Source organism: Amphiprion ocellaris, chromosome 17 (genome assembly GCF_022539595.1).
Source record: "Amphiprion ocellaris isolate individual 3 ecotype Okinawa chromosome 17, ASM2253959v1, whole genome shotgun sequence".
Lineage (NCBI taxonomy): Eukaryota > Metazoa > Chordata > Actinopteri > Pomacentridae > Amphiprion > Amphiprion ocellaris.
The window spans coordinates 23473241-23499164 of NC_072782.1; the positions used below are offsets into that span (position 1 = coordinate 23473241).

The 25924-nt window shown below is 38.9% G+C and overlaps 1 protein-coding gene across 1 annotated transcript; it reads right to left on the reverse strand.

Moving 5' to 3' along the window:
• Positions 1–980: 980 nt before the first annotated feature.
• Positions 981–22021, reverse strand: zer1 (zyg-11 related, cell cycle regulator). Its single transcript, XM_023276793.3, has 16 exons — positions 21880–22021; positions 20499–20716; positions 20219–20369; positions 18807–19261; positions 15803–15976; positions 15590–15704; positions 14486–14632; positions 14213–14386; positions 11910–12125; positions 11302–11343; positions 10920–11039; positions 10548–10663; positions 9817–10005; positions 9378–9475; positions 7683–7785; positions 981–6793 (listed from the first exon to the last, which is right to left on the reverse strand). The coding sequence occupies exons 2-16, from the start codon at positions 20663–20665 to the stop codon at positions 6706–6708; spliced, it is 2355 nt and encodes a 784-aa protein (XP_023132561.1). The 5' UTR covers positions 20666–20716; positions 21880–22021; the 3' UTR covers positions 981–6705.
• Positions 22022–25924: the final 3903 nt, after the last annotated feature.

Sequence of the window (25924 nt, forward strand, 5' to 3'; positions counted from 1 at the left end):
CTAATAATGATAACAATGCACCAAATCCCCCACAGTATCCAGTCACATGGGGAATTTTGGTTTATAGCTATGGGATTCTTCTGGCTGGAAAAGACATAAACAAGCAGTGGCTCCTCCAGAAGCGTTTCATATTTATAGAGTTTATTTTTTTTACAGATTTTCCCAGATTTTTTTAATGAGAGATAGCTAGTAAAATTCAGAAGAAAGTATTAATTAACATGTTGACCATAGAACGAACAAACAAACAAAAGCAAAAAAACAGACCAGAACTCTAAATAAGGTCCACATCAAAAATCTGTTTTTCAGATCACAGTTCATTACTTTTACTATATTTGACTGGAAAGTTACACTATATTACTCTATTTAAAGGAGTTCAAATATCAATATTTTACACGTATCTGCTGTTATTTTGACAGTTGTTGAACATTACAGTATTATAGTTTTTAAAAGATTTCTCTGGCAGCAATGGTGTCCTATTTTCACCATTTTAACATATTTTGTTAACAGTATATGTTAAATCTGTAATGACATGTAATTGACATTGCAGAATTACTATCAGAGACGTAAAAGAAAAAGATCCACATGTCCATGCTAAATTATGTGAAATTTCACACAATTTAGTATGTAAATGTACATTCCTTTCATGATGTAGGTATAGTTCACTCTTGTGCACAGATGCTGCAGCTCGTGTGTGTGTGTGTGTGTGTGTGTGTGTGTGTGTGTGTGTGTGTGTGTGTGTGTGTGGGCTGCTAAAGTTCGACCAACCAATATATGCATCCTCAGAGGCAAACCTCAGTGGAAAATAGCCTTAGAAGTTTAATGTATGTAAAAATGCAGCACAACAGACACTGAAAAGTACAGAGGAGACGTTCTTCCAAATCCTCCATAGAAATATTCCCCCTGTCATTGGTGTTTTTATCCCACAAGTTCATTAATGACTCAGAGCCTGTAGTTAAAAAAAGAAACAAACCACAAGATACCAGTGTTTTTAACCACTCCATCTTTATTGCTTACTCATATTTTTACACTAATGTCCTGGAACTATAGAGATCAAGAAAAAGTGGAACTTCCTACTGTTTGGATCCAATGTTCTTCACTCCATTTTGGATTAAACTTATCAGCTCTTACAAAAGAAATCAACAACAGAGTATCGACAGACTCGAGAAACGTTGTGAAATTAAAATATGAAATTTGAAAATTTGTGACACAGCAGTTCTCCGTTAGCAGTAATTCAACGGAACTTTTTTTTTCTCCTATTTTCAGTACACACATCTTCATAAATAATCAAGAACAGTCAACCCCAAAGACTAATGTTTTCTTCTCAGCTCTACACATAATGTCTTCCCGGAAAGCACAAACTGAAACATCCAATGTTTTCAAATCAGATAGAACAGGTGATTGAAAATGTCCAACGGATCATCTACTTTCTCTAGAGAGGACTTTTAATCAAACACTGTGCAATTCTTAAGAAGTAAAAACTCACAACAGATTTAGTTTGATCATATGCAAAATCCTGGTTAATTCTCCTCTTCATATTATATATGCACACATTTGAACTCCAGATGGAGAAATTGAACGAATGTCTAATAAAGTTTGTCATCTCACACCACTGTCTACACTGATGGAAACATTCATTTCCATCGTGAAAAGCAACAGAAACAGACCTGTACCAATCAGATCCCAGAAATCACACAAAGAAAAACTGTACATGAGAACCAGGACATCAAGTCAGTGGGTAAAACCAACACAACTGATATGAAGTAGCTTACAAACATGAGTTAGGCATCGCTTATCAATTTATTCATGGAGGAGACACAGTGTGCCACAGCAGATCCTGAACCAGCTCAAGCTCCACACACTGTGGTACCACACTGCAGAAACTGCTGTGCAATACGTCTGGCCTGGTTCATCTAAACCAACACACTTTACAGGGAGGGAGAAACAGTATGGCCGCTGATGTGTGTTCCTTCACTGGCCTGACGTGTAAGGACCTGGGAATCCCTGAATCAGGAATGAAACTGATGTGGGTGAAAAGCTTTGTGCTCCAAACCACCGTCCAAATTCTGTAGTTAAAATAAGCACTGCATTCATTACAGCAGGTAAAGGTAGACATTAAACCCTTTAACCACAGTCATGTTATTATTTAATGTGAAACTAAATCACATTGTTAACAGTGTAATGTTCTGAGAATAAACCAACATGAGAACAGACCACTGACATATTTAAAGACAGACCTAAAGAAACGGTGCTCAGGCGTTCACTGAGAGAAAATTTAATTTGTAGCAACTTTGATCACTAGTTATTTAATCATCATTAATCTGGCTTATTACCCTCTGGTTTGCTAAATTGTACACAGCGACAGTTTGTACTTTGGACTGTTCTACAAAATGTTAACACATCACCTTGGTTTGAGGTCATTTCTGACACTTAACGATGAACAAAATGAAACAATCATAAACTGTATATAAAGATGGACAACACCACCTCATACCTACAACAGTGAGGTCAAAATACTGTAGAAATAGGGACTCCCATCGTACACCGCTGACTCTATTTGCATATTCAGTCCAGTAATGACCAGGGTGGAAAGACATTTTCCTCTTATCCTGGGTCGAGCCGTGATGGCAGCACTCTGAACAGGGCCTCCTAAAAGTCCCTCTCCCAGTAATGTTCTCCAGTTCCAATGGGGCATCCTGAGAAGTCCCTGGCCAGATGAGATATATATTCCCTCCAGCAAGGTGTGGTTCTACCCTGTGTTCTTCCCCTGGTTGTACGTGAGCCAGGCAGGAGGCAGGACAACATCAGCACCCCCCAGTGTCACTACTACCACAGAGTCTGCTGTTCCCATTTTCCAAGATGTTTAGGTTTCATTTTGGAAAAGCTGCTGTGTTGTCCATCTTTAGATACAATCTATCAAAATATGTAATAATATATGAATCAATAATGAAAAGCACCGTTTATTTCAGCCCTACCTAACATAGTAAAACATTAAATCAGTCTTTTTCATCAGAGGTATTCATCTCTATTTTAAATTAGAAATGTATATACATTTTACAACAGCTTGAAATATTCCAAGGTTTTTCCATTTTTCTGTCTGTTAATACGATAACATGACGAAAATTAAATGAAAACCCAGCCATAACTGATTTATTATACCAAGAATCTATTTATGACTGTTGAGTCTAAGCTCTGTAGGGTTAGGGTTTGTCTGTGGACACCAGTTAGAGAATAATTCCAGTTTATTTCAACCCAGTGTTCATGGATGAATATGTCTGCCAGCAAGTTGCACAGATTAGCTAAATGTCTGCTCCACACTAAAAATTTCAGTGTTTACTTGGAAACAGCAAACAAATTTTTGCAATGATACATGTAAAAATGTTTGGAAAGTTGCACAAAACTTGCAATTTATGGTGGAATATACGATGTTTCTCTGAATCTTTACAACAGAGGAGACACAAAGTCACCAAGACCTATAGAGACACAATGGACACACTATTTGGAAATGCGCCAGGTTGAAATAAATTGGACGGCTATAAAAGCAACTCTGATCACAGCATATAGTAATATCCCCAGATCTGCTGGTCATACCTTTTTGTACGTCAAATAATAATCAATAGAAATCAAATGTTTCTGTCGTACCTTCAAAGTAAACTAAAATAAGAAAGAGAGTTTTAAGTAAAACGTTAAAACAAGGTAGTGAAGACCGTAAAATGCTGTTCATGTTCATACCTTAGGAAATACTCTCCTCACTATGGAAAAAGCAACTGTTCTCGATCCAGACGTCTACTGTTGAGATCTGCAGGACACTGATAAGTTCTGAATGTGAGACACTGCCTTTAATAAACATGAATACTCTTTCTAAAGTGGGACAGAGATTGGGAATGCTGCTAACAAAGGAATTTTCTTCAATGATCTCGGAAAATGCCAGTGAAGGAACATGGTGGAGTCATCTTAAAGACACCCTGTGGACTTTGCAACCACGACTAGGGCCATGGAGCAATGCTGCAAATACTGGGTCCCTGTTCAGTTTATAACCTGAGCTCACATACAGGAGCACTAGGCGTAGCATTAAATATTTGCAGATAGTTCAGCAGGCACAGCAAGGTGACAGTGAGCTAGCAAATATGTGTGGGTTGCAAGATCTTTAAAAGAAAAAAAAATCAGCTTTTAAAATATTTATGTGGAAATGCATTCAACAGGTTTGTTAAACCTCAAGAGATACAAACAAGATGTTTTGGTGAGAAATGTGAGGAAAATCCACAGGGCAGCTTTAAAGACACAACAGCATACAGAGCAAAAAAAATAAAAATCAGCCTTTGGTTCTTGTACATGGTGAGGGGGAGAGCTGTGATAACTCATGAATAAATTGAATTCCTGATGAGTAGAAGTGTTCTTAAAACTGGATTCTTCTGTATTCACAGTCTTGGGTGGCCCGTCACCCCACCTTCACTCCCTTTTTTGAGGGAGTGTGATGTTATTTAATGAATGGATCATCCCACTTTCAATGTTAAAACACACATGTGCACGCACTGTTTTATTCGTCTCCCGTTAGCTTCTCAAAAGAAAAGTGTTTGATTTGAATGAAGCAGTTACTTTAGCAGCAAGCTGACCAACCCAGTAAATATCATGGGCCATCAGGTGTTAAAGGATAATTGTTTTATTCAACCTTGCCCCTTTGATTATCTGGAATCACACGTGACCACTGGAAGCACTGGTGAGCATCAGGGCTAAACACTGAAATCCTGTCCTCCTTCTTTTTAAATCACCAAAAAAGAGAGCACAATCTCTACTGTGATGACAACTTGTGATAACACCAGTAATCCAACTGTCCAAAATCCATCAGTAAGTACTAACAAAAATTATGTGCACATCTAAACAAAGCCTGCGGACACCTGAAGAGAGAACTCCACCAACTTTCTATTGGCCTGTGTGTTCAGGTTTTAGGAAGTATCTCTGCACATGTGAAGAAAAAAAGTTGTATTACCCCTTTAGTGCCTGCAGTGGTAGCTGTGGAAAGTTTGGAGCATGTCCTCAATCTATGATATTCTCAGTGTCAGTGAGGGCTGGATGCAAGTGTGAAAAGTAAACTGTTAAACTGTTCACCATGACTCTGACAATGTTCTAGGAGTGCAACACTCTTTGAATGTAATACCCATATGTATAGCTGAAGAGGTCATGGGCTGAACAATGAATCAATTTCCACTGCAATTTCAAACAATGCAATTAGCAAAACATACAGACTGCAATTTAGGATATATGTTATATAGTGCAATTGAGTAGGGGTTTAAACTGTTACTATTGTGTTAGTGGTTTTACAAATTCACGCTGACCTCCTTGTGTGACACTTTGATGGCATCTCATTGTGGAAATGCTTTATCATATGTTTCAGACCCATTACATACTGAATATTGAGCTGAAGCAGGATTTAAAAAAAATATTGCAGATTAAATTGCCATATCTGTCAGGAAACGGGCAACAAACTTCTGATTTAATAGCCTTCATTGTTCTGGTTTCAGTCTTTCTACCAAATGATGAGCCTGGCTTTGCTTCCATTCAGCCACAAGTGGAGCCCTCAGATCCACCTCGGATGAAAAGGTCTGTGTCACAGATAGCACTCTACTTCAACCAAATGTGTTTGATGTGGTCAGCTCTCAAGGGCAACCAAGTTGCTCCACAACAAACTTGGGAAACTTTCTCTTTATAGGCCTCACTTTCATTCTTTCGACCAGAAAGTGTATGTGCATTAGGTGACTTCACCATCCTCATTATTAAAGCTCACCTCTACTTCCAGTAAGAAGAATCAACACGTCCCAGATAATTAGAAACAGAAGCAAGGTTGAACTGCATCCAACTGACCTTTAAGGAACAGAATTCAGGACTGCTAGACTACACGTGAATGATTGGGTATTCTGTAAATAGTTTCTTAGCACTGATCACACATCAGTGAAACCTAAACAAATTTAAATACAGGTAAAGTCATGAGTGTTTACAGTTATAATATAAAACATACAGTAAAAGAGGATGAGACACACAGAGAATATTTACATATATAACAAAGAAGTCCACCATTGTGCCACATGATCTGGGAAGACTTCTCTCCCGTCAACATCAGTGTGATGCTTCTCTGCAGCCTACACACATAATGGCTAATATTCACTGTACATGTGTCCACAGCTCCGTGGCCGCCATGAGCATGAACAAGTGTGAGAGAGCAGAGTGAGAGCTGAGACCTCTGATGGTGCTGCAGGACACTGCGTGGCCTGTCGCCTTTTGTTCAATGTTACACAGTTAACAGTAGTGAGCTGGGGAGGGCTTTCCTTTCCATCCACTGAGAACCAGGAGTCACTCCGACTGTTTTGTTCTGTTGATAAATCTTTGACACACACATACACACGCGCGCACACTGAGCGATAACAGTCACACTGCCCCGCATCACCGTCCCAACTGAAGTGATGTTTAAGTGCAGCAAAAGTAAGCACCCTCACAACAAAACACCATGCACCACATTTTAACTCCTACGTGTCATATATTAAGTTTTTGTCCAAACTGCTGTGAAGAGGGTCAGAGACACAGTTCTGCTCTACAAAATAAGAAGGATGACAAGAATAACAATAATGCACACAATTGAACCTTGTGGTGATGACTGTAGGAGGTGCCTTAGGTTGGTTTGCTCGATGTTTGCTGGGAATAATGGCTCCTGCGGTGTCAACCTCTTTGTCCATAGTTTACCTCCTGTCCATGATTTGTTTCCATGGGGTCTTCTTTGAAGTTTTCACACTGCTCCATGACTTTCCTGAAAAATAACAACATTTATACATGAGCTTTTGTCCAAGAACTTTTTAAACAGTAAATTCCATGTCTGTACTGCAGTTATTTCATTGTCGAAAAATGAAGAATGTTGGGCGTTTTTATGTCCCTCCATTGATTAAGTATGCTGTGTAATGGCTCAGTTGTGTTCTTATCACAATATACCACTGGCTGTGTAATGTGCAGTATGTAATGTCCCATGTGTGAAATTTGGGGTTGTGATTTGCTAGAGAAGTTGCTTGTGTGTGCAGCACTTTAGTCAAAGACAAATTTCCACAATAAAATCACATCATATCATATCACATCACATCACATCAAATCGTATAATATCAAGTGCGATGTATCAGAAAACCTCACCCATCTACTAATAGCTCTATGTGTTGTTCAGTATTCTCACACTAACCAAAATGCTGGGACTACCACTCATTTGAAAAAGTGGCTGTATATTTATGAATTATTGTTGTCAGTCACCTGAATTTGATTTTCCTACATGTCCATGAGGGTGTAGGACGACCTGTCAGTCCACATGGCACTGTTCTTTGAAAACCAGTAGCATGAACGTAAAAGCGACCAGAACTAAAAGGAAACAATGTTTGCTTTTTTCTTTGCCCAGATCAAATGAACAATGCTACAGGTGTGAAAGTGACCTAATTACTTTGTATGTATTCAGACCGCTGCATCTGCAGTAAATGACGGTTAATTTGGTCATAAGGTTACTAATAATCCTTTCTACTAAGTGCAAACAGAAGTATATAAAATCAGCAAAACTATTTTTTCACCTGTAGAATGTATCTTGGAAAACAGAAGCTTCCCAGAATTAACTGGTATTAAAAGCACATCAAGATACAGCATATATACAGAGCTGTTAGTCTCACCTGGCCATGTCCTTAGTCTCTGGCTGTGAGCTTTCCAGCTCCAGGACTTTCTCCAGAAGACTTATTCCTCCTTCTTTTATCAACAGAGGACAATACTTGCTCGCTGCAAACCGAAAAAAATGCAAATAGAAAGATTATGAGCATTATTATTCCTTTGCATTACTGGGCATTGTTTAGGCACGACAGTGAGGAAAGGCAGTGTGTTTAACTGAAAGAATAACCTGGCGTGAAAGAAAAAGTGTTATGTTATGTAATGTTACAACAAGGCCGGGCACGTTAACGCATTAATTAATTAACACCATCAATTATTTTAGCACGTTATCACAGTTTATTATTATTATTATTATTATTATTATTATTATTATTATTATTATTATTATTATTATTACTACTATTATGAAAGTCTGTTGCTCACTGGCTCCGAATACACAGACAGACTAATCATGGGTCACAGGAGGGCTGAATGTTGATCAGTACTTGGGATGGCCATCATCATGTCTCACCCAAATTAACAGCGGAGGGAGGCTTCGGCCGACTGGTTGGACAAAGCGTGTGGGAGATATAAACTAAAACAAGACAAGCTAACAAATGCCACAGCAAAGTAGTTATGTATAGACTGCATTGTGATTAGTTTTCTGGAAGATGTCAGTCTGAGGAACATTCTTAGGATCGCAACAAATGACGATATTTATGAGTCTGAACCTGCATCACTGGAAGGTTTGTTTGTGTGTGACGATATAAACCGGGACTATAGTCACCGACGCAGCCGTCATGGGTTCCAGTCTGTCCTATGGCCATTTGCTCTTCTCCCCATGTTTCCTGTCACTTTCCACTGTCCTACATATTAAAGCCTAAAAAGGCCAAAAAAAGGACAAACATGGACTTCACAGACTAAAAAGTCTTCTACACAGTCAGTCCCAGCTGTGTATTTTTTTGTCTCGACCATTTCAGCTCAATCTAACAGGGACAGCTGCTACTGAACATAGACTGCTTCTGCTGCTCCCTGATAAAAGAAAAATGTTTCTGCTGATACCTGTTCGGAAAAAAAATAAGAATACAGATCTATAAATGTTAACTTGCTGTTGCTGGGAAGGTTCTTGTTACAATGTTATGATTGTGGCTCTGGACTCTAAAGGTTACTTGTTTTTCTATAACAAACCAGATAAAACCTTAATGCCCTTGCTGTGGCAAATAGCTTTGGTTTTATTTGATTTGATTACATTAATGTTTAGGTTGAGATTTACAATAAAAGTTTTAAGTGCTACTGTGCAAAAGGAATACTGCTGTTAAAAAGCATTTTATGTTTAAAGTGTTTGCAAAAAAATGTGACTGCACTTTTGTTTATATAGTAGTACTTTAAAAATAAAAGTGCAGAATACACTATTTTAAAATTAACGATTTAATTTCACACATAACAATGCGACTAATCGCGATTAAAATTTTTCATCATATCCCAGCACTAGCTACAACACAGCAGAAAAGAAAGAAATATTTATAATATGTCAAACTGTATCTTGGGAATCTAGTAAGTACATAATTATGTACCAGTACATTCTTCTGGTCTATCAGCTGTCACATGTGTAACATAAGCTACCTGTAACAGACAAACAGGTGACCAGTACTGCTACATCAGAACACCGAGGAGGTGGTAAAGGCTGAATGTGGTGTCTGGTTGGAAACCCTCTAGATACTCACGGTAAACTGACACCAGGTTGTAGAGAGCCCATGTGGCCCAGTGCTGACTGACAGGGGAAATGCTTTGGGGAAGCAGTCGCAGGATGGGCTCAAATGACCTGAGAGATAAAACTCAATTTAAAAATGCACAGAGGAAAGGTCACTAACAGCGGGGTTGTACAGCTAGACCCCGACTCAACCCTGTGTCTGAGTTACTGAGTTTTGTCTCTAGCATGGTTATACTTCTTTTTTTCTTTTTCAAGTTTACATTAACATGGATTTGCTGAATAAAAAGTAACTGTTGGATAACAAGACACAAAGCAGTAGATGTTCCTCTTGTGTTTCTCAGTTTGATGAACTATGATTCCTGACCGAAAATCTACTTGTATTTTTTAAAGGACACCACATATATACAAATGCTGCTGTGCTATTATGAAGGACAACGTAAACAATCAGTCACCTGTAGTTGATGTTGCGCCGTGAGCTGACATCCCAACTCTGGATCGCATCCCACATTTTGTCCATTACTGTGTCTCTTCGTGGCTCTTCCATCGACCAAACCTCTGGCCCGTCAAACATTATGTGAGAAAGCACGCCACATGCATTGTATGACACTTCAATGCCATCTGCCTTGCTATCCAGGAGGTTACTATAATAAACAGTGAGAGGGAACATCAGGTATCTGATTTGGACCAAATTTACCCAATTCCTGATTTTAGCACTTGTCAGAATTATAAATCTCCTTGTTCAGCCTTGTGAACCTCTTCCTATTTATCTTGATGTTGAATAATACAAAAAAACAGAAATGTGATACTTGTGGTCACCAAGGTGAAGTAGTAACAATAGAAAAAGGAGGAGGAGGAGGAGGAGGAGGAGAAGCATTTTGGCTGAATAATGATCTTGAATTTGATAAGACACCTTTAATTAACCAATTCATCTACAAAGTATTCTCAAAATTGCCCCACATTGTAGTTCATTTTTACTTCATTCTGCTCCACTCTTAAAACACTGACAAAACTGCTTCGCCATGGCTCCATATCAATGTTGGTTTAAAATGATGGTTGTTTCAGGTAGATGAATTGGTCTCTAGTAATTGGTCTGGGAAAATCAATCCCTACAGAAATCACTTAAAGAGGAGGCGATGTCAGACTGCAGAACGATTCTACTTTCCGCTGGTTTCTGTTCACTAACCTGAATACAGTGATGAACTGTGGGGTGAGCAGCTGTGGCCTCAGAGCTTTGACTTCAGCAACATTTCCCAACAGACCCAACATGTTGCGGTGAAGCTCCTGCTTGTCTGGAAATTCCTGAAATAAGATCACATAAAGAGAGCAGAGTTATCTTACTACATAATAGAAATATTGAGAGATCACTCCCCTAATAATCCAAAGGTGTGATATTCAATTTGGTACACACTACAACATTTTTTACTGATATGCGTCTATGATGTTATAATCACATTTCATATACCAAAGGCGTGATACTAAATGTGATACACGGTACACGGAACAAATGGTTTCAGGCAAGATATAACAGGTACAGTATAGCTGAGCGTGCATTCACCTGTAGACACTCCAGAAAGAGACTCATGCCCCGACAGTTGAGGAACATCTGACAGTTGTCAGGTGTCTCATCAGTGATGTTCCACAGAGCGCTCCAGGAAAACTCCATCACCTGGTCACACTGGGTGGAAACATACACATATAATTTGGTGCAGAAACAATTACCAAACATTTGATTTGAAGAGGTAGACAAACAAGTACACCTGAACAAGGATTATATTGCATTCAAACAACGACCATCTTATTATTCAAAATAATCTCAGGGCTGTGGTCTGTTAAAAAAGGGGGCTGCTTAATACTCAACAGTACTGATGCACAAGACTTATGTCTGAAATAAAGCAATGCATTTTTAAAGTAAAAAGAAGAAAAGAATCAACACTCACCATTCTGTCCTGTAGCTTCTTCTGAATTAAATTCAGCATTGTCTGAGAATGAAAAAAAAGGAAATTTGAATTGATGAAAGAATAATCACAGACAGTAGCACTACATCAAATCAAGGCTAGGGCCATGTTGCTACAAATTAAAATCTTACAAACCTTACAAACCAGCAAGACACTGTGCTTCAGTTTATAGGAGTTATTATTCTAAATGGTATTCCCACTAGTATGAGGTGCTTTCAGATTTGACTTGCCAACACAGTGTGTTGCCAGACTACAGGGCCACAATGCACTAGGAAGGAGCAGTCATTACAGTCTGCTCTGATCCGCCATTCACTTAACAGAGCAGATGCATAGAGATTTTTCTTCATGAAGGGGACATGGACAGCTATGGTTAGAGTGGTAGACAGTCATTATGAAATGAGCCAACTGTACAGTATTTTCAGCTGAAAATTGAAAGATCCATTGTGTGCAACTTTCATTAATTAGCTAATGCCAAAAGAACATGTCTCTCATAACTTTCTTAGTACATGACATGACTTCAAACAACAGTTTTTAAGAACCTCTGTCAGGAATATGAGAAAGGTAAACAGTAACACTCGTGTTAATGAGACCTTGACAAATCCCATCTTTCCCACAGCTTCCTTGTGATGGTTGTCCACCTGGCAGACCAAAGCATTACAGAGGTGAACGGCGATTCTCTGGATAGACTCATCCTGCCGGGCTGGCTCCAGGATTTTCAGCAGCAGCTGGTTGACTCGACTGTACTGGAACTCCAGCTCCTCTGGAATACTGAAGTTACACAAAGTCAAGCAGCAGTTCCTCTGGACCTGGTGTGGGAAAGGAGAGGGAAACACAGAAACAGGTTCGCCAGTTAAACATGATATATCAAAAAGGCCTAAGACAAGACATCCTTTAATTAAACAGGATATTAAAAACTTATTTTATTGTGCTATACTTTCTTTAGATATAAATGCAAAAAAGTGTACTCATGTTGCTATATACAGAATAGTAAAATTATTCTCACATGTGCAAGATTTTGGAGTATTACATGTTTTTGTTTAATACATCTAAACATAATAGATATTACTTTAATTCTTAAATTATTTTAATAAAGTAACTATATAATTCACAAATGAAGCATTTTTGTACCTCAGCAGCAGCATCTGGTTCTCTTATTTTTTTTTTTTTAAATTTACCCTTTATATCACTTTGTAGAGTGTATTTTTTTTTATTCTATTTTTGACAGTTGTGTTGTCTGTTCTTCAACGCCACTTCCAAAAAAGCACCGCACAACAATTCCTAGGTGCCCAAACTGTCTGTTTATGTGTACAAATGGCAACTAAAAATCTTGAATCTACACTTTTATATAAAATAACTGACAGCAAGTATTTAGTGTTTCATTAAGGTGGGCAATTGATCTGTACCTAGAACACATACAATACCAGAACTCTTGTTTTGTACCAAATCAAAAGTTTTTGATACCCTTTTGTTACAGCTGTGGTCATACTTTATCACATAGCTGGTCTTTGTTCTCTCTCAGGATGGAATGCATTCCATATGTGTACGTTAACTGGAGTGTTCAGGGAAGGTGGTTGGTGAATCAGGTTCTGGCCTGCAATGAGTTCCTGGCCAATGGCAGCCCACAACAAAAAGGAGCCATGATGGCGATGCATGCAGGGAAATCACTCATCTCTCTCTCTCCTCCTAAGCAGCCACACATGTATTCAGTCTGTTTAGCTGAAGCTGTTTTCTCACACCGATGGCTATACATATAAATATATTGTAAATGAATACACCAATTCTAAAGTCTCAACAATGTGCTTCTAACCTGCTTGAAACATGCAGGGGAAGATGGATCACTTGTTTTTGGCGTGTGGGAAAGTGAGTATGAATGTGTGGGGAAAAATAAAGAAGTGAAAAAGAAAATTTACGTCTTATAGCAATTTAAAGTACCCATAAAACAGATTTAAAGCACTCTCTATGGAAAGCTGGTGATAAAGGTGTACTGCCCTCATCAGCTGTGGCTGCTTAAGACTTGGGGAAGATGGGTCATTTCCACTTTGTGTCTTAGCTATCTTTCCTAAAAAACCCTATTTGCCCCTTTAGAGAAGATGCCAAGTTTCTCAAATGTTGACATTAAGCAGTCATACAGTGATTCTGTCTTGAGGAAACAATAAAACATGTATCAAAATTAGGATTTAAACAAGAAGCTTTGTGGCCATAAATTAAGTAATAAAGAACACAGATATGGGCATGCATTAACCATTTTAAAATGTGCTAAAGAACTACTGAAGTTTGATTGACAGAAGTACTGTTATTTTGCATGTGCACTGTGAGAATTTCATCATAACCAAAATTACAGTGCAGATGCTGATACCAGAATTGGTTAACAACTGCATGAGAATAGACTAACTGGCATCAACCAAGTCACAGTTTTAATCACATATAGTCACACATATGTTGCCACTAACACTCACATTTGTGGAAAATGTAAGTGCGACTGGTTTTGTTAAAGCAAAACAATACATGCAGTTATCAAAAATAGGGATCAGCTGACTATGGGATCAAATATTCAGCGGTTTTGCAATTATTGGTATTAAGATTTTATAAAAACAATTCTGGATAAAATAAATCAATTTAAAAGTGCACTGCTTTGGCTAAAATGTGGCTGCCTCTCTATCTGTAGTCACTTTGTGGTCTTGGGCAATGTTCTGCTGCAGCAGCATCTAATAGCCTCTTAACACTGATTTTTCTTTTCTACCACAAATATACATCCATTCAAAACACTTGTTATCAGTCTTCTTGATTACTAATAATCAGTATATGTAAAAATACATCAGTCAATCCCTAATAAAAATGTTATTGTATATTAAAAACACCTATCTGATAACATAAGGCCACAGAGTACACTTACAGTAACCTCCTGGTACTGCTCCATTCCATTCAGCACCACTTGAATAACCTCTCGGCGTAACCGCACACTCTGGTCACTGCGGTACTCTGTGTTGGTCAGGTAGAACAGAGCAGCGCTGCCTGTCACCTGGATGCTCTTATCATACTTATGGCACTTTAGTGCTGCTATGACAAGCTGAAACGAGGGCAGAAAGTTTACAAGACATGACTGAGATAAAGAAACAGGATGCAGATTCATAGCACATAACCGAAGGTCACTGAAATCACTTCGTACTTGCAAAGCCCGGAGCAGCTGGCTACAGTGTTGTATCCTGGCGATGTCAAACAGCTGATTGATGGCTCTGTGGGCCAGCTCAGGACGAAACTCTGTGTAAGCTTCGATGGCATTCAGAACCTGGTCTTCATTTTTTGATCCAGTCACCTGAAAATTCACCCAGCAATGCAGAGTTTTAATGCGGGGCTGTCCGTTAACTATTTTGCAGTTAGTGCTGGTGCTAGAGATGATGACAGTTTTGTAGAGCAGGCAACAAAATTGTAGTGTGCGAAATATCAATAACCATCTCTAAAAACAACCACAAGTGGTACACTTCATCTTAAACAGACATGTGACTGGCACATGCCATTAATGTTTAGGACAGGGCACACAAAATCCACATGCTAATAAGAAATGTTTTCTGATAACAAAATGGCTGACATAAGACCTCTTACGACACAAAACATCAGGTCTTTTTTATCAGGTCCAGACAGTTTTGTCTATGTACCTTAATATAACATAACTCATAAGGCCTCTTTCAGCAGGATAATGCGCCACGCCACAAAGCAAAAATGGTGCATAAATGGTTTGAGGAGCACAACAACAAGTTTGAGGTGTTGACTTGATGTCCAAATTCCCCAGATCTTAATCCAATCTGTGTGATGTGCTGGACAAACAGGTCCGATCTACTTCACAACTTCCAGGACTTAAAGGATCTGCTGCTAACATCTTGGTGCCAGATACCACAGCACACCTTCAGGGGTCTAGTGGAGTCCATGCCTCAACAAGTCAGGGCTGTTTTGGCAGCAAAAGTGGGACCAACACAATATTAGGAAGGTGGTCATAACGTGCCTGATCAGTGTATTTATTCTTGAGGTATTTGATAACACAAAACATGTTGTTGGAGAAATAAAAATAAAACATGGACGACTCAATATTTACCCTCTATTTCACACCTGTAACATTGACACTAGATTCACAAATTGAAAAATCCTAACGGGTGAATGACAGCATCAAAAGCACAACACAACAAGTCATATGTGATCAGTCCAACTTGGTTTGATCAGTTGTGAAGGAGAATCACTATTCATGAGTTCAAACCTAGTCACAAAAAATAACCATTACCTTGTAAGCAGGGATGTGTGTCACATTACAGAGGGTGGTATCATACAAGCCGAGAAACTGCAGAGGCCTCTTCAGCTCCTGGAAAGGATAGATGCTGCTCTTACATGGTTCAGTGCTAAAGAGGGAGAAACATATGGCTTGTTAATAAGATCATCATTCATCTGAGGGTAAATGCAAATAGATTAATTTCACACTCCATGGTCAGTTACCCACCTTGGACGCCCCATAGCTTCTTCAAAATGTGGAACTGTGCAGTTGTCCAGCATAACGTGACCTGAGATGTCCAGAGACACCAGATTGATCAGACGCTGTACGATGGCTGTCAGAATCTTCCTGGTCATCTTAAACTTTGAGGTCCGCCTGCTCTCCCGCGAGATGTCAAGATGCCTAAAGAAGCAGTGACTTTTATGAATAAGTTTCCTTTCAAGGTATCAGTGGGCAGGTAAATGGACCTACATATTACACAACATGTAGCACACAACATATTAGGACATACATGGGAATGTATTTTAATCAGTTAAAAATGCTAGAAATATTGATACTGACTTTACAGTAGGAACAAGCCTTCTATTGGAACAGATGTTAAAAAACTGTAAACCTATCCTTTATAACACCATGATCAGTACATGGAAAAGTGGTGGCTAAGTAGGGTTGACAAACATTCTAATATGGTCAATCTATATCTGCAAAATGCATTCACCCCTTAGACATTTCCTTGTGGGTAACATAAACAGATTATATTACCTATGACATGAACATGTGTTCTTACACATTTATGTGCATTTGCCTCCATGTCTGTACACCAATGTTGCTACTTCATGCGGTGAGTAGCTTTTATCTGAAACTGCACAAGCAGGCTGGTAAAAGCCACTCACCACATGAACCACTGTACAAAATAGTGTGCAGTTATGAATTTATTTCTTTGTTCATCAGTCACTACAAAGTATTTAGTAAGGGTGCATCACAAACTAGAGATTTTGTGCATCAATGTATGCTTACATTAACTAACCAAGTCTTAGTATTTATATTGACAGCATACTTTTAAGCCACATACTGTTGTACCTGAGTGTTACTAAAATTTTAAAGGACTGGAAGATATATATTTATATAGAGACTCTTATTTCACACAGAAAAACAATATTGTTATTGTTTACATCCCACAGCACCCTGGTTAGCAGATTTATAGGCTGACTAATTAATCACACACTTATGTATTCTATACAACTGCATAAAGCACAAAACCAAAGTCTGCTACTTTTATTTTGTACACTACCTGTCAAAAGTTTGGACACACCTTCTCATTTAATGTTTTTACTTTATTTTCATGACTATTTACATTGCAGATTCTCACTGAAGGCATCAAAACTATGAATGATCACATATGGAATTACATAGTGAGCAATAAAGTGTGAAATAACTCAAAATATGTTTTTATATTTTAGATTCTTCAAAATAGCCACCATTTGCTTTGATTACTGCTTTGCACCCTCTTGGCATTCTCTCCATCAGCTTCATGAAGTAGTCACCTTAAATGGTTGTCACTTCACAGGTGTGAAGTAGCAGACACATCTCTACATCAACTGTTCAGAGGAGACTGCACCAATCAGGCCTTTTAGGCCAAAAAGCTGCTAAGAAATCACTACTAAAGAAAAGCAAGAAGCAAAAGAGATGTATCTGGGCCAAGAAACACAAGGAATGGACAATAGACCAGTGGAAATCTGTGCTTTGGTCTGATGAGTCCAAATTTGAGATCTTTGGTTCCACCTGCCGTGTCTTTGTGTGACGCAGAAAAGGTGAACAAATGGTCTCTACATGCATGGTTCCCACCGTGAAGCATGGAGGAGGTGTGATGGCGTGGGGGAGCTTTGCTGGTGACACTGTTGGGGATTTATTCAAAACTGAAGGCTCACTGAACCAGCATGTTTACCAAAGCATCCTGCAGCGACATGCCATCCCATCCGGTTTGTGTTTAGTTGGACCATCATTTATTTTTCAACAGGACTATGACCCCAAACACACCTCCAGGCTGTGGAAGGACTATTTGACTGAGAAGGACAGTTATCTGAACTAGACCCAATCCAGATGTTTGGGATGAGATGGACCACAGAGTGAAGGCAAAAGGGCCAACAAGTGCTCAGCATCTCTGGGAACTCCTTCAAGACTGTTGGAAAACCATTTCAGGTGACTATTTCATGAAGCTGATGGAGAGAATGCCAAGAGTGTGCAAAGCAGTAATCAAAGCAAAGGGTGGCTATTTTGAAGAATCTAAAATATAAAACATATCTTGACTTATTTCACACTTTTTTGTTTACTACATAATTCCATGTGTTCATTCATAGTTTTGATGCCTTCAGTGAGAATCTACGATGTAAATAGTCATGAAAATAAAGAAAAGCCATTAAATGTGAAGATCTGTCCAAATTTTTGACTGGTAGTGTACGTCACACTATATGGCTCTGGTTATAATTAAATGATTGCTTGCAACTTCAGTAACTCAACATTGTTCATGGTATTTACAGTCAAGAGAGGTGAGGCTTTGCAACAATTAGTAAATGTAATGTTTGGATGGAGGTTTCTACTGCCAGCAGCAGGAGCATGCTGTATCTGTGAAATGTTAATGAAATCGGTGCAATATTCTGTCCTTTATTGTGTATATTTAAAGCAGCAAACACTAGGTAGCAATATAGAAGAACTGACAAACCAGAATGTGTTGAATGCATAATGACAGCTATTATGTAAAGTGGATGCATGACTAAGGCTGTGTCCACATTGTGTTTTTTTTAAGTTGCAGTGTCTTTTTTCAATTACTTCCAGTGAGCTGTAAGCGTATGCTGTTGTGAAAAATCTCATAACTTTTCAGAAAGGCAGTGGTGTCATCACTTTCGTTCTTTCTCATGCAAGTCATCATGAGTGGGACTCATCACCATGGTCACCAAGAAAATATAGGAAGCTCTCTGTCAATTCTGAGCTATAAAATACATTTTACAGAAATTACCACAGCTAGGGAAGATGATATCTTATCACACAGCTGCGGTTAGAGCAATGATATGTTGCCAAGATATTGTTGATTGTTGTCATAGGAACAAAACCCTTGCACTTCATTCCAGCGCTTTGTTGGTGAAGTGCTGGGAGGAAGTGATCCCTCGGCAATTGCCAGTGCTTTTCTCAGAGAAAAAAATCATAAATTCACACACAACCTGATCCCGTCCCACCTTACCTGAGATTAATCAGCTCCACCACTGTACTGACCAACTCCTCTGACAGGTCCACATTGTAGAGAACTAGAGAAGCCAGTCTGTCTTTCCACTGGGTGAAAAAAGCTGTTCCAAGCAACTGTACATTAGACAGGTCTAGTGAGGTGAGTGACTTCAGGGGTTTGAGGAGGGTCTCAGCATCCATCTCATCAGGTAGTCCACCCAGGTTGAGCAACCTGAGGCGGTTAAAGCCCTGGAAATTAAAGTCCATCTCCAACGCTTGCCTAGAAGCAGGGCTCTCCTCTTCATCGTCCTCTGTGTCTTCATTACAGGCGAGTGGGGCGCCGCCCTTCCTGTAGAAGATGTGGTTGCAGCCAAAGAGACAAAGAGAGACCAAAGTCTCACGGAAGCAGGTCAGTGTTTTCAAGCTGCGGGATGACAGGCTGTTGCAGTAGGTGAGGTGGAGCTCAATCAGATCCTGGCACAACACACAAAGTAAATTATTACATTAGTGAACAAATTATTCAAATCAACTGTAGGGATAGAGGCCACAGGTTCTTTTTCATGCAAGATTGCTCCAAATCAGTATCCATTTAATTAGAGATGATACACTGATTTTTGCACTATGCAATTTATATTTAGAAAAGGACCTTCACTGCATAATAACAAAAAACCATTTCCTTTAATCTTCCTTTAATTGTGTGTCTGTGAAGATTCTCAGTCATCCAGGTCCCGGTAACAGTAGGAGCTTCAGTAAAAATCAACTGGACTTCTTTTGTGGTTTTTTGAAGACGTTTCACCTCTCAGGTGAAACTTGGTATTTTCACACCTGGAGGCATGTGAGTCCTGTGTTTTTAATGGGCCAGTGGCCATGTGACCTGGAGGGACTATAAATTCTGTAACTCTCCATTATTCAGCTCTGAAGAAGCCCTTGGATGGAAGGTGAAAAGTTTTCAAGAAACCACAAGAGAAGTCCAGTTGATTTTTACTGAAGCTCCTACGATTTCCTTTAATATTCACTTCATGGCAATATCTGTAGGTACATTGCTATAAAATGGTAACACTGTGTGTCAAAAGACATGCATGTTTTGTTTGTTTTGATGTGACGAATTAATTTTGTATTGCGTGCCGTTTTTAGTATGTGTTGTATTAAGCTACTGGACAACATTTGGATCAGTACATTGTTTTTATGTCTACCTCTCCATCTGTTATCACAACCATATCAAAACGATGATTATAGCTAAAAAAAATATGACTAAGTTGTCAAAAGAAATAGCACTTACTTTAATTTTCTATAAAAATTAATGACAACTGGTATTTCCATGTCTAGATCTATTTAAGATGTTCCACATAGGTGAAGTAAAAAAAAAAGTTCAACTAAAAATGTCATCAGCTTACTCTGTAAAAGTAGTCTGAGTAACTCGCAGCATCTCACCTGTTTTCGGATGGCCTCCAGATCTCTGTCACGTACAAAGTCTTCTCTCAGCTGTACCCTAGTCAGTCTGGTGCTTCGAGGGTCTGAAAATAGTTGGAAGAAACTCTCCTCTGGTTCAAAGTTACTGTCTGTGTGGACCAACTCCATATATCTGTTGAACAACATGACATAGAACATAACATTCAAGACACTGAATCTGAAACATTGTAACAAACATTGGTGTGTGTATGGATGAGTGGGGAGTACTCTGACAGAACGAAAATTCAGAAATGTTACATACGTGTTGACCAACTTGTCACAGATTTCACTAGGAAGAAAGATGTCTGAGCGGAGGCAGAGCTTGTTCCTGAATCCCTGGTAGCACATTGTCTTCCTGAGATTCCTCAGGCAGAAGACTGTAGCCAGAGTCATGAGGCTGTCAGGGTTGTCTCCTGCTTTGGCTGCCATGTTAGCCTCTTCTTCTCTGGCTCAAATCAAAGATGGGGCAGTGCAGGGAACCTTAGGAGGTGTGCAGTTAGCAAAGTAAAGGGTTAGGAATCATTTCTTTTCACATTTTCCTTCGATATTCCAAGCTAAATTATTCATATTTCCAATGTGAGCACTGAATGGTCCTGGTGATTAGAGTAATAAATATGTCTGAAAATAGAACATGTTAAGCAGTAATAAATAGGTAATAAGACAATACAAAAGTAATAACATCTGCTACAATTTTCAACAATCCTTGGCATTGACTGCTGCTCGACATTAACATTTCATGTAAAAAATATGTATGTAAAAAATCAAATGTAAAGTGTTCTTTTCTTGAGGCCAAACCTGTCTTGCGCAGGATACTGCATCAGCAACAGATTTAACCATTTAAAAAATGACAGACCAAAAATTAAGTGTCACATCAAAGACACTAATTGAACAACAAAGTAAACGTTTCTCTATAAACTCTTTATATAGTTTAGTATATTCTTCATGTCAAATAACTTAACATACATTTAACATTCTTTTGTCAAACGACCGTAATATCATCAGAAGCTGATGACAGTATATTTGCTTTCCGGAGCACCTTTTTGCAGGTATTGCACACCTTTGCCGACCAGCTAGCTGTCGTGCCTATGGCTGCCTACTGTTAGCACCTAATGTTGGCCACTTTGTAGTAACTTGTTTCAACATTAAAAACAAATAAATTTACCAAAGTAACATTGTACTTAATGACCACAGCTGTTAAGCTGAAGCTTGTTGCTCTGCATTTTGGTTGGTACTACTAGTTTGTTAGCTAACCACACAGCAATGAAGTCTGAGCAAGACACAGCACACTGGTACCAAGTTAGCAAGCTAGCTAGCTAGCTACACTAAATAATTTACTTTAACAACATTAACGCTAAATAGCTACTGGCAAACAGACATTAACTATTAGTCTACTCGGTCGCATCATGCCAAAAAAACAAAGAGCAACACTTGCTATTATAGGTTAAGCCGCAAGTAGTCGATACGGTGTCACAAGTGCATTTCAACGTCTAAATTAGCTTGTGGCTAACGTTGACTTTCCCTGCTATGATGCTAGCCAACTTAGCAAGAGGGGCTAGCGCTAGCGAAGAGAAATGTGTGGAAATGCAGGTTACAAACATCAGTCAGCAGTGTTAGAGTGCACAGCTCAGGAGTCGCGGCTTTACCTTAGCTTTCGCCAAGGATGTGTGTATTGATGACGGCGAGAAATTGATGTATTATCCCTAGTCTTCACTCATCTGATTTTCGCTTTAGTCCGATGTCAACAAACAGACTCCTCCTCCCCCTACTTCTACTACTCCTCCTCATTTTCCCTTCTCTTCTTCCTGTTCTTCCTCTTGTTCGACTCCCATCCTCCTTACTTCCACTTCCAGTACTTATCATCTATGGTGTATTCTTACAGCAATGTTCTTTGATATCGCTCGTTCTTTTTTAAATAACCAGTACTTTAATAATAGTAGCAGCAGCAGTAGTTGGAGTAGTAGTAGTGTCAGTAGTAATAAGTATTGTATAAAACACCTGAAAAGAAAACAACTGCAAAACTATCAATCAATTAATCAAATTTTTGTATTGCACTTTTTGCTCTGATTAGTTTATGCAAAATACTTCACAAAAGCTAATGATACAACAATAATAATAATGATTATAATGATTATAGCAACAATAATAATTGTAAACTTGAATGAATCAAATAAGCAAAACCAAAAAAATAAGCACAATCATAAAAAGTAGGCCAATTTTTTAAAATTCAATTCAATTATGGGGAGGGCTAACTACTAAAAGTTTACATTTAGTAAAATAAAATCAACAACAACATTGTAAAGCACAATAGATTTTAGATTTAAATAGATGATATAAATGAAATATTTGCTGTAAAACCAAATCAGACCTTCTGCAAAGGTTTCATTACATATTGTCTATAAGCACATGAACATATACAAAAATCACATTTGATCAAGCCGAACGTACTTTTATGTGGGAACAAATGACAGCATGCACGCACACATATCTCTCACTGCTCTGCAATAACAGAAACTTTAGACGGTCATTTCACGCATAGTGTCATATGTATGTATATTCATCACTATGTGTTTTCAGGGTTAGGGTTAGCATGGCATGCAGGAGCACTGCAGCTGTCAAGGGGGGAAATAAGTGTCAGCCAGTGTGTATTTATGTCTGTACTGTGCCAGCATAATTAACCAGATCATCTCTAAAGAATGACTGACACAAGTGCCATTTAGAAAAGAGGCTACATCAGTGTAGACTTGCAGTGATGAATTACTGACAGAGAAACTGCACCTTATCATCAAAAGATTAGATTAATGAAAGACACAGTTTTGTGTAAAGATGTATTTTTAAGGAAACCTTTCACCTTTAATAATGTGGAACTGGAGGCAAAAGAAAAATCTTCCTCACCATACACAGGAGCCAGGAATCCGTGCACTGCTGCACAGGAACCGGCTAACTGAGCAGTGCTCCCCCCCCCCCCTCCACACCCCACATCCTTATCCCAACTATCCTTGTCTAATGTCATGCTTTGCCTGTTTGTGGGTTTGTTTTTTTAGGTCCCTTCTCAAATTGAATTTCCCAACATTGGAGGTTTCATTTGGTACAACGAGCCTTTTTTTTTCTTTTACCCTTTGCAATCCCTACTCAGATCCCAACATGTCCTTTTTCTTTTTTTCTTCAAGAAAGGTGCACGCAGCACTGCGCAGCAGCCGGAGCTGTCATTGGCAGGGCAGCTCAAATGAAATTTTGTTGTATATGAAAATGTGCAATGACCAATAAAGATTGATTGATTGATTGATTGATTGATTGATTGATTGATTGATTGTTTAAGAGTTGCCAAGACCAATCTTTAATGGCCTGCTTGATTGGTGCTACAGTAGTCTCACTTGGCCTGCTCACTCTGTAGTACATAATGTGGGCTGACTGTGACATTTGGTCCACTCAAAAAACATCTTGATGTCTATTGTCATGGTTTAACATTTACTCTTCTACCTTTTGGTTAATCTCCTGACCTTTCATCTAGCTCAGTATAAAGCTGAAATTTCCACAAAATCTCATTTAGAGATTAAAAGGAAAATATAAGAAACACATCCATTTTCCCAAAAGTAATACACACATGTAGAATGCATGTAAACTGACTACACCCCCTCTCAATATCACAAAAATGTGAAATGATTACAAATGTTATTTTCTTTAAGCCAAATGAGATCTGTTGAGAGATGTTTAGTTGCTTTTCCTTCCACTCTAAAACACTACAAAGGTCTTCTACTGGAGGGGCCACACTTAGCTATCTTATAGTTTTCACTTGCGTGCGCTATATATTTTTTTCCTACTACTTAAAGAAGGAAATTCTGTTTTTCGCATATCCCAATAGGGGTCAGATCGTAGGATCAGCCATGGTGTGGTGCCCCTGGAGCAGAAAGGGTTAAGGGCCTTGCTCAAGGGCCCGACAGTGGCTGCATTGGGGTTTGAACCGCTGACCTTCAGATCAGTAGTCCAGAACTTAACCGTTGCACCACCACTGCTCCATTTGTAATTTTTGTTCACAGATTCAAGGTTTCTGAGCTTTTCAGTGAGAGAGAAAGAGGAGATGTATGATTTTTTTACATAAGGTAAATTCAACTTTGTGTGCAAAACCCATATCAGAAACAAAATATTTAGTATGTAGTATTTCTTCAGTCATGCTCAGCCAGGATCCCTTATGTACAGCTAAATGAAAGTTATTAGCATCAGATGCAAACCAACACATACCAGTGGAAATACCACACAATTTTTATTGGGGTCTCGAAGCTGAAACCAGTACTCGGTAATAAATTCATTTCGCTGGCACAATGTGCAATGACAATAAAAATAATTCTATTCCAGGAATTCTATTAGAAGTCCATGAAAACTCACATACAATTTAACCCTTTTAAAACCACGGGGATCACCGGTGACACCATGGTGCATTTCAAATTACTGTAACTCCTTGCAACTTCGTGCAATTTTAATCATTCAAACTGCCCCTGAAAACTGTGAAACGGGGCTTTCTGGTGTTATTACATGCATTACGGTAATGACTGAGTGCGGTGGGGAGAGGGAGGAAATGAGTGGAAATGAGGAAATGAGGAAATGAGTATTATAGTGCTAAAAGGGTTAACAAGCTTTTTAATGTGACCATCATTTGTTAATCCCCTGGAAAGTGCTGACCTCTCACATCATGAAGGTCATGAAGAGGCTGGTGCTGGGACATCTCAGACCACTGGTATGCCCATCACAGGACCCGCTGCAGTTTTATCAGCCCCATGTCAATGTGGATGATGCCATCGTCTGTCTGCTGCTGAAGGCCCCCCCCCCTTATCCAACAAATTACTGACTATCTGACGGGCAGACTGCAGTTTGTAAAGCTACAAAGCTGTGTGACTGGACGTCTGACCTGCAACACAGGGGCCCCCAGGGAACTGTGCTGTCCCCCTTGCTCTTCACCACATACACTTTGGAATTCCAGCACAGCACTGTGTTGTTTCACCTGCAGAAATTCCCAGATGACATGGCCATAGTGGGTGGTGTGGAGAACGGGAGGGAGGATGAATAGAGCAACAGACTGATTCAACCCCGCTGCTCCAAGGAACGGTACAGGAGGTCATTCCTTCCCAATGCAATAAGACTCTTCAATGCGTCTGCGTCTGGCAGATCACAAAAGGACTTTATCACTTTGCCTGCTGACGAAACCAATTTACATACTGGATACTTTACATCCTAAACATCATTCATTATATCTGTAACCTCGTGTGCACCTACTTATGTCATTTGCACATCTAGCACATTCTCATTTGCACATTCTGTTCATTTGCACATTTCTGTATCACTCTTGTATATTCTTGTGTATTCTGTTGATTTTTTCTTTCTGTATTATATTTTCTATATTTTTATCTTATTTTATTTTGCCTCCACCTTGTACCCTACCCTAATATTCTGTGTTGTCTTATTGTTTACCCCTTTATTGAATATCCATGCTGCTGTAACAACTGAATTTCCCTCTGGGGATTAATAAAGTCCGTCTAAGTCTAAGTCTTAGATGACTAAAGTTCTGCTTTTTTACATGTTGACACAGATGCATTTTTCTATGTCTATACATTTTCACTGACAATAATACAAAATCTCTGAATTGCAACAAAATCTGGTTGGTCAGAACTACTTGGTTGTTTGTGGTTGAATGGAAGT